General features: G+C 42.7%; 1 protein-coding gene across 4 annotated transcripts in view; it reads left to right on the plus strand.

Moving 5' to 3' along the window:
- The window catches only part of TNRC6B (trinucleotide repeat containing adaptor 6B), a 203752-nt gene extending 194343 nt beyond the window's left edge, over positions 1–9409 (plus strand). For all 4 annotated transcript variants that reach the window (XM_087814937.1, XM_016205300.2, XM_087814936.1 and 1 more), the window contains 2 exons: positions 2003–2142; positions 3061–9409. In XM_087814937.1, coding sequence (XP_087671063.1) covers positions 2003–2142; positions 3061–3448 — 528 coding nt within the window. In that variant the 3' untranslated portion in view covers positions 3449–9409. The remainder of the gene's footprint in view (positions 1–2002; positions 2143–3060) is intronic.
- Positions 9410–14799: the final 5390 nt, after the last annotated feature.

Below are 14799 nucleotides of genomic sequence, written 5' to 3' on the forward strand. Positions count from 1 at the left end.
CGGGTTCCTGTACACTTTACTAAGCTAGCACTTTCCATAGTGGTTCTCATGGGATATTAGTAGGTGTCTGGCCTAATATGTTTGAACTGTATACTTGGTTAAATAAAATTAAGCAGGTTTCTTCACTATGAGACTTTTTAGTTCCTTTAATATGCTAACATGTATTTACCCTCTGTGGGGAAATATATTTGCCCAGTGAACCCATTTGAGGGGAGTAAAGCCAGGGCTTGTATTTCATGGTACATGTTTAGAATGGCAGTTTCCTAAATACAGTTAACATGAGAAGGAGTCTGGATTGGTTCTTAATCTCTGTAACTAATAACTCAGCTAAAAGCCCCAGGTTATTTAGCTAACAGTTGACTGAAACATGAATATTTTCTGTAACCATTCTCAAAACTATATCTTTCTCATTATTTCAAAGCAGTCACACTGTGTGGTGGGTATAGTGTGGTTAGGATGAGAGAAGGGGTACACTGTATTGAAATGAGCCTGGGCAAGCCAACCAGCTATTCACTTCTGTTTTATAATGTGAAAAATAGTACGTACATCTATATGTGTATGTAAAAAGAATATAGGGGTTGGCTGTGTTTGTATTAGAAAGGATTCATTCATTTTAAAGATTAACAGTGCCTAACAGCAGACTCATCTCAGTTGTAGCTTAAAAGAAGGTTATAAGGTCAAATCCTTGGGACCTGGATAAATTTACCTTTTATTACCTAAATTTGTTTAAAAGACGTCTGTCCTGAAAAATCACTAGTGGCCTACACTGATATGCTTCTGTAGACAATTGTCACTTTAAAAACTGCTAAGAGCTGTTTCTCCAATCATTTTCTATAAAGAACTGTGGGGAAACTGCCAGTTTCATCCCGCAGGGTTTCCATGGTAAAACCACAGAATGTTTCCACTGCTGCCGCCAGTAGCACAACTTTTGAAGGCTCTTCCAATAGTAATCTGTTCACTTCCAAAGAAATGAACTGAAATGTTGGACTGAGCAGCTTAAATAAACATAGTTGAGATCTTGATACAAATAAATTAATCGGAGTGAATAAATAGATTTGTTCATTTAAGTCATAGGGAGGGCAGTTATCCCCAATCACTGTACATCTTAGTGGTGAGAGTCTGGCTAAGGTAAGCAGCTATAACTTTTGGTCCCATTTGCAGCAGGCAGCAGAGGACAGAGAAGCAGGTAGAATCAGTCTCACCTTAAGATGGCCAAAAGGAGTAAGAGGACATGGGAGTAGTCTGTGAGCTGGGGCAGCCAGCAGTGCTCTTAAGTCAGGTGGGAACATCAGCCTTTGAGCGTGTACACCCCTAAAATCATTTAGTCTGACCCTGCCAACACAGCCACAGGCGGGACTCGAAATTCAATAAATCTAGAAGCTTTTTTCATAGCTAATTTTTAAGTTGATAATTTTGTATGGCCCTTGAATGATGCTATAAATATCCAAATGGCCCTTGGCAGAAAAAAGGTTCCCCGTGCCTGCTCAAAATCATCAGATGGTTAGCAGTGCTTTTCTTGTTTGTGGCTTCCTCTCTAGCTCTTTGTGAGATTGTTAACTGGGGAAGTGGAAGAATACTACATTAGTAATGATGCTGAGAACGTTGCATGTTTTCTTAAACTCTTATTTGTGTAGCATCTTATTTCTGCTTTTTAAAGCTCTACAAATCAGCACATGTTCACGTGTTTGCCTCTTAAAGAATATAGACCATGGGTTGAATCATTTATTTTTGTTTTGAGCTGCATTTGTGCAAACTTTTTTATTTGCAAAATGGTCACATTAGATCTCAGCCCAGTGCTTTGAATATCTTAAAATTTCCTTTTAAGACCTCTGTGTTCAATGCACTCTTTCCTTAGAGTTCTTCATTCATCCCTCCCAGACTTTACTGATACTATTATTTACAAACCAGAAGCCCGTCTCATTCTCATATGTAAAAAAGGTCACTTGACTTCCTTTCACACACCCCCCCCCAGATTTTACCTCACGAATGTCTTACTCCTTAGATTGATGGGTCAACCTTGAGAACCATCTGCATGCAGCATGGCCCACTGCTGACATTCCATCTGAACCTAACCCAGGGCACCGCCCTGATCCGATACAGCACCAAACAGGAGGCGGCCAAGGCCCAAACTGCACTGCACATGTGAGTATCTATCCTATGCTCACTGAGATAAACACGCAGGAAGATGTACACATGAGTATTCTGGCACCTGCTTAATTAAACAAAGATGCATGAGACATGCCCAAAATGACATGATTGCATAAGCAGTTGTTTGGTACTGAGGTGGCTGATCTTTACCTGCCTAAGCATGGATTGTCCTGTGTATATGATAGGCCGATAAACAAAATTCCACAAGTGAAGAATTTGTGAAGTAGTGAATAAATTTTAAGTACCATAAAACAAAGCCAATATCTACGAAAATGTGAAACCATAATTATAGTCTCTTTTCATAATCGTATCTAACTGCTTACTTTGGCTTCTTTGTGGGTGATGGTGAAATATTGTGGTCTTGGTGGATGGCAGGGGTTTTCCATGAAGTAGGTGGGACTGGATCAGATTTTGACCATCCCCTTCCCTGCCACTCTCAAACTGGTGAACAAGAAAGAACTGACTCCCTGTGGCTACAGATGCCACAATAAGCAGCTGCACACAAAACAAGCAAGTGAGCCTGCCACTGATACAGAGCAGCATTTCCAGGTGTTTGAAGCTGGGTCACCTTGATGCTGTGTGTGATCTTTTATCTCCCATTGGGGGGGAAAGAGGTGACATCATTCTTGACATATAAATTTCACATACCAAGGGCTATCGATCTATAGTATCCTAGAGTAGTCTTTGGATATCCTGAGGTTTTGTGGTACCTTAATGCTTTAAATCAGTACCTGGCAACCTGGTTAAAATGCAGGTTCTGATCCTGCGATTCTGCATTTTCAAAAGCATCCGGGGGCTGTGGACACTTCTTGTCAAAGGGCTGCACTGTGTATAAGAAGGACTGAAATACTCAGTCCTTGTGTGCTTTAAGGTTTCCCTCAACCCATAGCTCTCCCTCCCCCTTTTTTCCAGGTGTGTATTGGGAAACACTACCATCCTGGCTGAGTTTGCTACCGATGATGAAGTTAGCCGCTTTCTGGCACAAGCTCAGCCCCCTACACCTGCAGCAACACCGAGTGCACCTGCAGCTGGTTGGCAGTCACTGGAGACCAGCCAGACCCAGTCAGATCCCGTTGGACCTGCTCTGAATCTTTTCGGTGGGTCCACAGGGCTCGGGCAGTGGAGCAGCAGTGCTGGCGGCAGCAGTGGGGCCGATCTTGCTGGCGCTTCATTGTGGGGGCCCCCAAACTATTCTTCTAGCTTGTGGGGAGTCCCAACTGTGGAAGATCCCCATAGGATGGGCAGCCCTGCTCCTTTACTACCTGGTGACCTTCTAGGAGGAGGGTCGGATTCAATCTGAACTTAGAACTTTCAACTCTGACCTCGTGACCTTTTTTGGAACAGCAGCAGCACTAACTTGACCTTTTCGTTTTTTTTTCAACTTGCAATAAATACATTTTTAAAAGGAAAAAAGAAAACGGAGAGAGAAAAAAAGGTGGGTCATTGACAGACTGTCTGAGCACATAGTTGCCTCCCTTATAACTTCAGTTTTTTCGTTTGGAATATGAATCCAAAAAGAGAACATATCACTCTTGAAATACTTGAATCATGAACGCCAACCTAGAAAGACAATGTGAAGCAAGTACACATACCATTTAAATTTAAACTCAAAAAAATTAAAAAAATTAGTTTCTAGTTTTTCACTTTTTTCATGTTATATGGAAGTTGTTGCTAAGAAACATATATACTGAAAAAATAGCTTTTTAACTTTGTTTGCACTGGGTGTGTTTCCGTCCTTAGGTCTACCATGTTTGGGAGGGAGGGGAATTCAAAAGAATTGTTGGGGTGGGGGGAGGGAAGACTTGACGGAGCCTCACTTTAAAAACAAAAACAAAAAAACCTAAAAAAAAAAAAAAAAAAAAAGGAAAAAATTTGTGATTGGCTGGTTGATAAATACCAGTGTGTTCTGGCACATGTAACTGCCCAGGCATGCTCGTTCTGGTATGTGTGTGCACGTGTTCCTGTGCATTCGCGTGCATCTTTCTCTGTCTCTGTGTGTGTGCCTGTGTCTTCTGCCTCCTCCTTCCTGACCCTGGTTTCTCAGAAAGCTGCGTTGCTGACAGTCTGCAGGCTGGCTGGCCGGCCATCTACTTTTTACTTTTATTATTATTTTTTTTTTAATTGAGAACACACAAGCATGGGGAGCCACTGCTTATACTAAAGCAACTCCTTTGGGCTGCATTAAGATGAACAGAGTGCTTTTTAATAGTGAAAGCAGGGAGCTCCTTTACATCTGCAAATTAGCCTGAGTGTGAGTTTTCTCTAGCTTTTCTTTTGACCTAGCAGTAGAGTGGAGCACTGCCAAGTCCAAAAATTTAGGAGAGCAGGAGGTACCTCTTGGAGCAGCTGTGTGTTTATTTCTGTTTTTTAAAATGCGTGGCCACTAGGCACATCTGAATATCTGTTAAGTTTTATGCGGCCTTTTCGTTACTTTGAATGGGAACAGGTGACGAGATAGTTTTTAATTATGTGACGTCTCAAAAGCGGAAAAACTGTGTTCCCCTCCTTTCTTGTCTAATCAGGTATGAGAAATTCATCAGAAAGTCAGGTAATGCTGAATTAAATATTTCTATTCTTTTTCATTTTGTGAAAACAGAAAAAAAGTAAGTTGTGAGCAGCCTCCTGAAAGCATCCGCAGCTCTCCCTCTCTGCTCCTTTCTTGCTGAGCGTTACCTGTGCCAGGCCGTGGCGTGTTACAGCACCAGGCCATCACTGACAGAAACGTTTACTTAACGAATGTTCTTAAACCAGTGTGTACTTCAAGCGTTTCCTTTTGTTCTCTGTGTTGTGTATTTCCTGTGTATGTGGTTTTGCTTAGGCAGGTATAACTTAGCAAAGACTTTTAAGTATTGCACCTTTTTTTGGTTTTGACCTCTTATTTTTTTTTTTTCCCTTATAATGTTGCTTTTTTTATTTCGGTATTTAAAGACTTTTTAAAGCATCAATGTAGTAGTACTCTGGGCCGAGTAGGAGGCAACTTTTAATCCACAGTTACCACCAACATGTATGTACTTATGTTGGAATCAAAATGTATCAAACTGCGTTTTGTGAAGAGAGCTATAGCAGCCCTGAAGGGGTACCCTTTATACAAAGCAGATGGGGGGGAGGGTCATATGCCGGTAACGTGCTAGCACTTGTGTGGACATCCCAACCTGCATTATACTGTTTAACATAAAGTGCCGACATTCTGTACCAGCAAATACCTGCCCATTCCAGCCCTTGGTGGGAGCAGACCTCTACTGTCCTCCGGAACTTGCTGCTAGTGAGGACAAAGGATTTTTCTTCTTTAGCATCTTCAGTGAAGGGTATAACAATGCCTAATGTATTTGACTTTCAGCTTGTGTCTTTGTGTAGGTGGGTGGGTGGGTATGTATAGTAAAGGCAAAAACTCATTTAAGTGGTTTTGTGAGACAAAGAATGGGAATTCTGTAGTCCTCTCGGCTTACCCTGTTGATTATAAGCCTAGCCTCAAAAGAGATTGACGTGCGTAATTCAAGTGAGCATTCGCTCTTACAAGTCTTTATGACCCCTTCGTGGGTAGGTGGTCAAACTTGAGTTTCCAGCATTGGTTTGGTCCCATTGGATGCCTTGTAGAAAACTAACTGTGCCCTCCTCCTGCTCTCCAGTTTTCATCACCACCATGCCCCTTCCACCTCTGCCCACATACACAGTGTCTCCTCCCAGCCCCACTGACTGCTCTCTCTGTGGAGCAAAACCCTGTCGTGGTGACCTTCAGGTGAAGAGCAGCTATGTTCAGACACCTACAGAAGGCTAACTCTTAGTTTCCCTAGGTTAGGAGCATGTCCCAAGGCTCCCAAGAGCCAGTGGTGACCCTGCCGCTCTGGTTTCCTGCCGTGTCCTGCCCCACCCTCCACTCTTCCAGCCTGTTGGTTCCTTGACCTGCACTATGGGTTAGTTGAGTTCCTTACGATACTACGGTGAAAGCCGGGTGCTAGAAGCCCCTCTTGTTTACAAGACATACTGAGGGATTTGAAATATGTAAAATTAGCATGAGAAGCTAAAATGTTCTTCCATCATAAGCTTAAAGGGAAAAAAATTAAAAACTTAAAAAAGACCAAAAAGTGCGTATATATATATATATATATACATATAAATATATATTTTAGATGAAGACTAACTCTGGGAGCATTTAACAGTGTTTTTTGTTTTCGTTTTTAACATTTATTTTCCTGCTTTAAAATTTGCAAGCATTCTCAGGAATTCTAGGGTAGGAAGCCAGTTTTTGAAGATGGTTTATTTAACCGTATCTTATCCTAGATAGACAGCTCTTTCTTTCCTGTTAATAAACTTTTACAAGTTCCTGAAACTTCAAAAAGTTTAAACAATTTTTACTTAAGAAAATGTAAAAAGAAAAGTCTCCAAATGTTATTGTCATACTGGGGAATCACACATTTTAAAACATGTAGACATATTTTTTAAAAATGATCAATTTAGCAGCAACAGGTAAATTCATTATCTTTAAAAATACAGGAGAAGGACTGAGCTTCATCAGAGCTCTATTGCAGATTTATTTGGAAGCATAATTTAACGGGAGAGCGTTTGGTGTATATAAATGGAAATTCCATACGTTGTTCCTTTCCATTTAAGACCGGACTGAAGTCTCCCCTACTCATTTTTTTTTAAAGTAACCCTTCTCCCTGTCCCCCAGCCCTACCAACAAAAGAAAGGAAGAAAGAAAGAAACAACAGCTTAAAAAGAAAGTAACTCTACTCTGTAAAATAGTACTGTTGGATTGCTGAGAATCTATGTAAAGAGTTAGGAAATATAGGTTAATAATTTTTGGAACAAATTTTAAATATAGGCATTACTAGAGGAAAAGTATCTATGGACTGTTCTGTTAATGAAGACAAACTGTCTTGCCTCCGTTTGTTATGACAGGAGGCAAAAATAATAGAATATCTAATAAGGAACAAGTGATTTTACTTTTTTCGCTCCCAGCTACTGTTGTGCTCATTTTAATTGCTATTTTGAAGATCTGCTGCTTAATTATCCCCACCCCTCAGCCGGAGATGCGGAGTGTTTCCTTTCAGTTTGGGTAATGTCAAATTCTCCTTTTGTATTCCCTCCTGGGGCCCAGGGTCAGAATTCCCTAGCATGACCGCAGCTTCTTTTAAACATCTAAGCTTCCCAGTGGGAAAGAAACTCCCGCTCGACAGGTAAAGGGAGTGGGTGGCGTTGCTGCCTGCAATTTCTCTAAAACCGCGTTAGTGCCTTCGTACATACACCCAGGCGTCCTAAGCAGGGGGAACACGTGTGTGTGTGTGCATGTCGTCCAGTCACTCCACAGACATTAAGACACTTGCCTATTAAGGAAATTGGAGTGTTTCTGGACAGGCCCCAAAGGCAGTGGGCTAAATTTAAAATAAATAAGCAGAAATCAAGGAAGTTAAATATGCTTTTATGTCTCGAAAATGTGGAATGCCAAGATCTTTCCTTGTGTTGGTGCCCTCCCTTACTGTGCGTTGACTTCTCCAGGTGTGTCAGTGTGACAGCTAGAGTGATCTGGAAAGTCTGTGTCGGGCCAATAGAAAGGGGTTTGTGTTTTTCTATTCTTGTCCTTCCTCTCCTCCCTTTCCCTGCCCTTGTTCTTTCTTTTCTTTTTTTCCTTTGTCAACTTTCTGGAAGCTCTGCTTTATTGGTTGGCAGTGACCTAAGAACAGGATATAGTGAGATGTAATGGGAGAGAAAAACTTCCTTCCCTGGTATTCTTTGGCAAAAGCCATGTCTGCTGAGAGATTATGTGGCTTCAAAACACTTAGAGAATTTGGTGGGAGCGTTGTCTCTTCCACCACACTCTGGCATGTGTACAGAGGCTTGCTGGTCACCTCTCTTTACACAGATTGATTTTATAAACATTTTGATCATGTAAATTTGAGCTTTCCAGTTTTTCCTAGTTTCCCCTTATTTCTTTAAACACTTGATTACTAGTGGCTAGAGGTGTCCATCTCTCATACATCACAAACTTGGTTTCTGTCTACCACATGAGTAGCCAAAACAAAAGCAGCACTAGTAGGGAAAGGGAGGGATGTCTTCCATCAGACTGGGGACCTCTTCTGGCAGTTGAGATCCAGTGCCATGACCTAATTTTAGGTGTTTTTAAAAAAAAGCAAAGTTCATATCTCCAACACACTGTGAAAAAGTGGATGTGGCATCTCTGATCCCTCAGTCCCTAGCCCTTGACAGTCTTCATTTACAACATTCACAGAGGTTAACTAGCAGTGCTGTAAGCTCAAGCTCCAGACGAATTATCTCATCAGTGTCCCCCAGTAAATTAGCATTATCCATTGACTGCCATTCAACTTGTTGTATTTATAGCGGTTTGATTTTATATTACTATAGCTCCTGTTCTAGGAACTTTCCCACCTCTTCTGACATGAATGTAGCAAAAATTAGCAGTTGGTTCTTCCAAGTTCCTGTGGGTTGAATGTGGTGTATAAGATATGCAACAAAAAAAGAAAGGAAAAGAAATTCCTGCCTAAGAATTTGGAAGAGCTTTTACTAATACATCTAGCAGAAACTAAAATTTCACAGGCTGTTAACTTGTTACAAATACTCACTCTCACTTTCACCACTTTGGGGAGAGGGGGCAGTTTTTGTAGAGTTAACAGCCAGATTCCATATCGACCTCGGATGCTGTGTACTTTTTATTTTTTTATATTCTGGCATCTTGACTCTTAAACAGAATGAAGATGTCTGTGTGCTGAGCAGAATGCTTCAGCCGAGCCTGTTTGCTTTTGCAGTGTACACAGGATGTTTTCCGCAGACTTGGCTGGAACAGCCATCTTGAAGGTTAGGGAACAATTGAGTCTTTATGTGGAAAAGGTCCCCTCTCCCCCTTCCTCAGAGTTCAGATTCAACATTTGACACTTTGTAGGTTATTGTTTTGGGTTTGGGTTTTTTCTTTTGTTTTAATTATCTATAAGGTCGTTAGCTAGGAGTCGAGATACATTTATAGCTTGTTAAAATAAAAATCAACCTTTTTCTTCTCCAGTGTTTTTGCCAAGTTTCGTCACACTTCATGTCTCTGCATTAACTACACTTCTTAGTGCTATTGCAAAAAGAAACCTTATTTGTTGTTTTTCCTCCTGTGAGTGTATAACAACCAGGCTACATGCAGTGTGCAGAGGAACATAGTCTAGCCTGTGTGTATACAGTGAATTGTCAACCTTTGACCTCAGCATCATTCAGAAAATAGGGTGTCCTTGCCCTTCTCCTCTGCTGCACCCCATGCCACACCCCCTCTGCTTTTCTTACACAAGTACAGGGTGTCCACACAGTCTAGATACAGGCAAATATATATAATGTTGTCAAGGACATCCTCAGCTATTAAAAACAGTTAGAGTGCACCCTGTGGTGTGGTCTGTAGGTTTATGACCAGTGCCAAAGGTATGTGTATTTTCAGAAGTGGTCCCCGTTTATCAACAGTGGTGATGTTTTCTTGACCTTAAGTTTGACAGAGGAGGTGCTGGCATCCCATTCTTTAAATTTGAAATAATTATCAACGTCAAAATCTATGAACATCGTAATAACTTAAAAATTGAAGATTGGCCCTCCCTAGCCCACCCAGAATGCCTCCTCCCCACCCACACCGCCAAAGAAAAGAGGCCCTGAGCACCTATAGGATGGTGAAGGGAGCACTGGTCAGGAAACTGTTACTCCCCATCAGCTGGGCATCCATGCTGTCCTTCAGGCGGTCACTCAGACTAGGTCCGGAGTAATTAGCAAGTGTTCTAACATTTGAGTGGTTTTTAAATTGTCAGTCTCTTGTAGTAACCCGCTACCACCACCAAAAATAGCAAAAGTGACCGAAACTGCCAGTGTTTGCCTCACAGAATTTAAATGGTTCCCTTGTCAGTTAGCTGTACACCTGAAGTTATTATTAACGAGAACCTGCACGCCAGGAAAAATGGTACTACCCTGATCAAAGGGTCTCTGCAAGACTCAGTCGTTGGTTCTTCATTTTGCCAGCTCTTGTTTTCATCATGGAAGGGAAAGGTCAGATAGAAACGAGAAATGTTTTTCATTTTAAAAAGAAAGTGTTTCCCTAATAAATCATTGCTTTGGAAATAAAATCCCAATTGTAATTGACCCATTTGGGGGCAATATTAAGAAGTTGGGATTGTGTATTTTATAACTAATGGTGAGCAGCAAAGACAAGTGGCGAGGGTATCTTCCGGTGTTGCGGCAGAGCTGCGAAGTGAACTGCTTTTCCTTCCCTTCCCCTCCCGTGCTTTCTCCGGCCACTTACTGAAGTTGGCAGCCCTTCTCCTTGGGCTACTGAAAGGCGTGCGCAGTTCTCTGAGGGCTGGGTTGTAAGATGTGACCGAGGTGAGATAGAGCGGCCTTACTGCAGGACTAGCCTTACAGCAGAGCTTTATGGAGAGGAAGATAGGTATCCTACATGTGTTCGCCAAAAGTGAAAAGGGGGGGTATTTATGCGAGACCAAGGCAAAAACCTTTGGAACCGTTTAAGAAGTTACATACCTTTTAAAGGTAGTATCGTTTCTCACTAAGTGATACATTTAGCATACACTTCTTGCCAGAAATTGTGGGATAAGCTAGAATAAATGTGTTTAAAACACCACCCCATCCCCCCTTTTTAATTTTGTCTAAGGAATTAATTACTTAAGTGTAGTATTTCTGAATGTGCCTTTGTGAGTACAGAGACCGTCTGTTTTAGGAAGAAGCTGTCCATTAGGATGAAACAGAAAGACGGTCAGCCTAGTCTTTAGGGAAGTCAGCGTTTCTCCTGGCCATCTCCAGGGGCAGCTGGTGAGTTTTCATTAGCATCAATATTGCACAGTGTAGAGTTGTGTGGAAGAGGCTCTGGGACTTGGAAGAGGGGGCAGCGAGGTGATGGTGCACAGGTGACAGAGACCTAGGTTAGTCCAAGAGTGAAGGTTGAATTTACCTATCTACATTGCCTGGTTTTCTCCGTGTATATGTGTGTGTGCACGTCTGGTTGTCTTTTTGTTTCTCTGTGAGCACTGGAGAACTGAAATACGGTGATGTTCGTGACACATTCATGCATGTCAAGAAGGCGCTTCCCGGCTTCTGCACGCGGAGCGGGCGGCGCATCTCCACCCTCTGAGTCTGTGTCCTGAGAAGGCAATTATTTTCCCAAATGGAAGTCATTTTGTGTTGCTGTTTATGTGAACAGGGTATTACACACAAGGAAAAGGCTTTTGAAAGAATAAGATTGAAGTGTTTGAGAAAGAAAAATCTGAAATCATGTTTTATTTCTTCCGAACTATTATAGCTAAAACATAGAAACCTGCAATGTCTTTTCATTTGTTTTTACTTGTTTTAAACAATTCCACCTCTTCTCCCCACTCCCAATCTTCTAAAGAAATATCAAGTGAATGCTAAGGGCCATTTCCATAATTCCTCAGAACTCCCCAAAGAGGAAACCAATCCCTCCCGCAAGATTCCTTCAGCTTCCTTCAGCTTCCTTCAGGAAGACAAAGGGAGGAGAGATGCTGCAGCTCTCTGTGCTTCACTCTCATTCCTCTCGAATGGCCTTGAAATGTATTATTATGCAAATGTGAATTTTGATACTGAATTTAAGAAGAGGTTGTTGGATTTTTTTCTTTTTTCAAAAAAAAAGTCCCATACGTGGTCATCATTGCTTCTTTATTTTGTGCCGTGAATTGTAACTATGCATTCTGCAAAAGGGGGGCAGAGAGGGCAGAAAGGGGAAGGGAGTAGCTTTGCATCTTCTGTGGTTTCTGTGTCCATGGCATCCCATGTCCTGACGGGGCAGGGGAGTGGGAGCATGAAGCGGTAAGGTCGGCACAGCACAGCGAGGTGCAGAGACCTCTGGGTCCCCCCGCGGACGCTGGCAGGCCTGGTGGCCCCGCGAAACCAGTGTGGTACAGGATTCTCCGTCCTAGCCGTGCAGTGTTAACCCAGTGCAACAGTGGGGCCCCACAGGCTCCAGTGTTCTCTGGAAAAAGTACTCATCCTTTCCTGAATTCAGAACCCCTTCAAGCTCAGGAAACCATGCCTCACTCGTGCTGACCTTCAAGTTCACCTTAATGTCAACTTCGAAAACCTCCTCCTCGCTCCTTTTTTTTTGTTCTTCCTTCTTAATCGTTTTTAGAGAACTTAATTATAAGGAAACTGTCTTGCTCTAAGCCTGGGGAAGGGGATTGTTGCTTGGCAGGCAAAAGGATTCTCTTCCCCATCCACTGCCCCTCAGCCAAACATGACCTCTGCTTCCCTGGCATCCAGCCATGTATAGCTAGCGAGCAGGGAGGTGTTTGACACAGACAAGCCAACAGCCTTCTCTTTGTCCTAACAGAATTCCTTTGTGGATCTTGCCTGTGGTGAATCGTGGCACCTGCTTTGCTCTGGTCTAGGCATTATTAGCAACACACAGTATCGTACACAAGAGATTGTTCTGCCCGTGTTCAGTGTTTCCATGCAGCAGCTCTTGTCCACAGTACTGTAATGAGTCACAGACTTGACCACAGTCTCCTTGTGCCCGGGCAACGGTGCATGGGCACGATCTTATCAGGGTTCCAATCTGTTAGATTGCCTTCAGACAAAAAAACAAAACAAACAAAAAAAGTAAAATCCTGGCGTTTCAACTGTCTAACACAAAACAATACCTCGAGGTACATTTCCCTTACAGTGTAGACCTTGACTCCCCTCTCCTTTTCTGACAATAGTGGATTATCCTTTTGAAAATATGAACATGTAAATAGCAGGATAACTTCTATAATTTTTTTTGCTGTGAAAGTAACCCTAAAATATGATACTTTTCTCTTTTTTTAAGTCGTTAGAAGTTTCAGATCTTACTCTTTCATGTTGGAGAAAGCAGAACAGGTCAGGGCATGGACTTGCATTTGTGGGCTGGTGTTCTCTCCATTGCCTCCCATTCACAGCGACTGCAGGCCAGTGTCTGAAGCCTGTTATAATAGATACCATCTCTTCCAGCCTTCTAGCTCCAGGGTGGGGAGTGTCAGAATTTCTCTCTTCCGGAAGATCCATCCCCTCCAGGGTTCCAGAATGTTTTCCACAGGAGACCCTGAGCCCTCAACCTTTCTTGATTCACACACATACGCACAGTAAGTGTGTAGCATTCTGTAGTTCACAAAGGGAATTAGTCCCTAGAATTTATAGCCTTGTCACTTTGTGATACTCTGGAAATGTATTGATCTGTTACTTAAAAAGAAACTCATCTGAGATGTGCAAACAACCGCCCTAAAAGGCATGTGCACCCTCAGTTGTTCCCCCCTTCGTGAGGCTTGGCTGACATTAGGTAGAGGGACATAAGTTTAACAAATGCTGCTTGTAGGGATCTGTCAGCTGCTGCTCTCTTAGATTTGGCCACTTACACAGCAGGGTCGGAATGGATCATTTTGAGCAGCTTCTTCACAAACACCCCCTTCCCCCATTTTAAAAAGAAACCCTGTATCCGTCAAGAACCCTTTTTACTTTTGACTTGTATAGTGACGACTTCCTTTGACAGGAAGAACCTTGATTATAAATGCACGCATATTCACCACCCACCTGATTTTGGCCCTTTGGGCTTTCCTTCTGTTTGTTTGGAGACCTCTTTTCTATCAGTCTCCTTCCTCTGAACCCTCAAAAGTCCTTCCCATGCTCATCCCTCTACAATCCTCCCAAAGGGCTTTGCTAACCTCTGCACTTCTTTCCTGGGGCACTCACTCCCCCACCACCACCCTTTGCACACACACCTGTGACCAAAGTGTGTCCAGTGATCTCACAGAAGACATCAAAAATGGTGCATGCACCTCGAATGTGCTCACAGAGACACGTGCACAAGGATTCTGCACCCTTGGCCTTAACCTCAGTATGACTTAAGGTGCAGGAACATTTTTAACAGGTTTAAAAAAAGATACCCTTCTGGGAGGCGGGGAAAAAGCAGACACAAGAACTCAGCTGTGCTGGCTTCTAACTATCCACTATTTGCTTACAGCTTCAAATTCTGTGCCCACCCCACCCCCACCCATTTTGATTAACCAAAAACAGACAAGCAACCTGAGGAGAGATTTCTGGACTATTTTGTCTTTCTCCATTTAGATGGAGATATAAATGCTGCTTTGGGTTCCATAATCCTAGGGGGCTATGTTTACAGAGTAAAATACATCCTACCAAATCAGGAAACTGAATCATGGAACCTCTGCAGTGAGAGTTAGGTCACTGATGGTGAACCAGAGAAGCGAGGAGTCTGGGGGTGCAGAGGAGAGAGGGAGAAGTCCCATTTCAGTCTCATGACATTGTGCTCCCTTCCTCCGCTCTCCTCCCTCCACTTCCCCTCTTGCCGCCTCTGAACAGAAGGTGCAGAGAAGGGCTTCAGAAAGAGGCTAGAGTTTTCAAAGGCAGCTTTCCAGCTTTGCACACAAACGTAACAGGAAGGTACAGGAGAAGTCCTCTCGTCTGAAACACTGTCAGCAGAAACAACCTGCCAGCGTGACCGAAGCTGCGCACATCGGTGCCCCGCAGGTTACCCAGAAGTGTTTTGTTTTTCTTATACTTGAAATAGCTTTGACGATATTGTTGGTGGCTTTCTTTCCTCTTCTGGTGGGCCACAGAGAGAGTGTATGATGGGGTTTAAGGAAGTTTGAAGGGAGAAAAGGAAGGATATGGCATTGTCTTTTT

This window comes from Miniopterus natalensis, chromosome 2 (assembly GCF_054644295.1).
Source record: "Miniopterus natalensis isolate mMinNat1 chromosome 2, mMinNat1.hap1, whole genome shotgun sequence".
Classification (NCBI taxonomy): Eukaryota; Metazoa; Chordata; class Mammalia; order Chiroptera; family Miniopteridae; genus Miniopterus; species Miniopterus natalensis.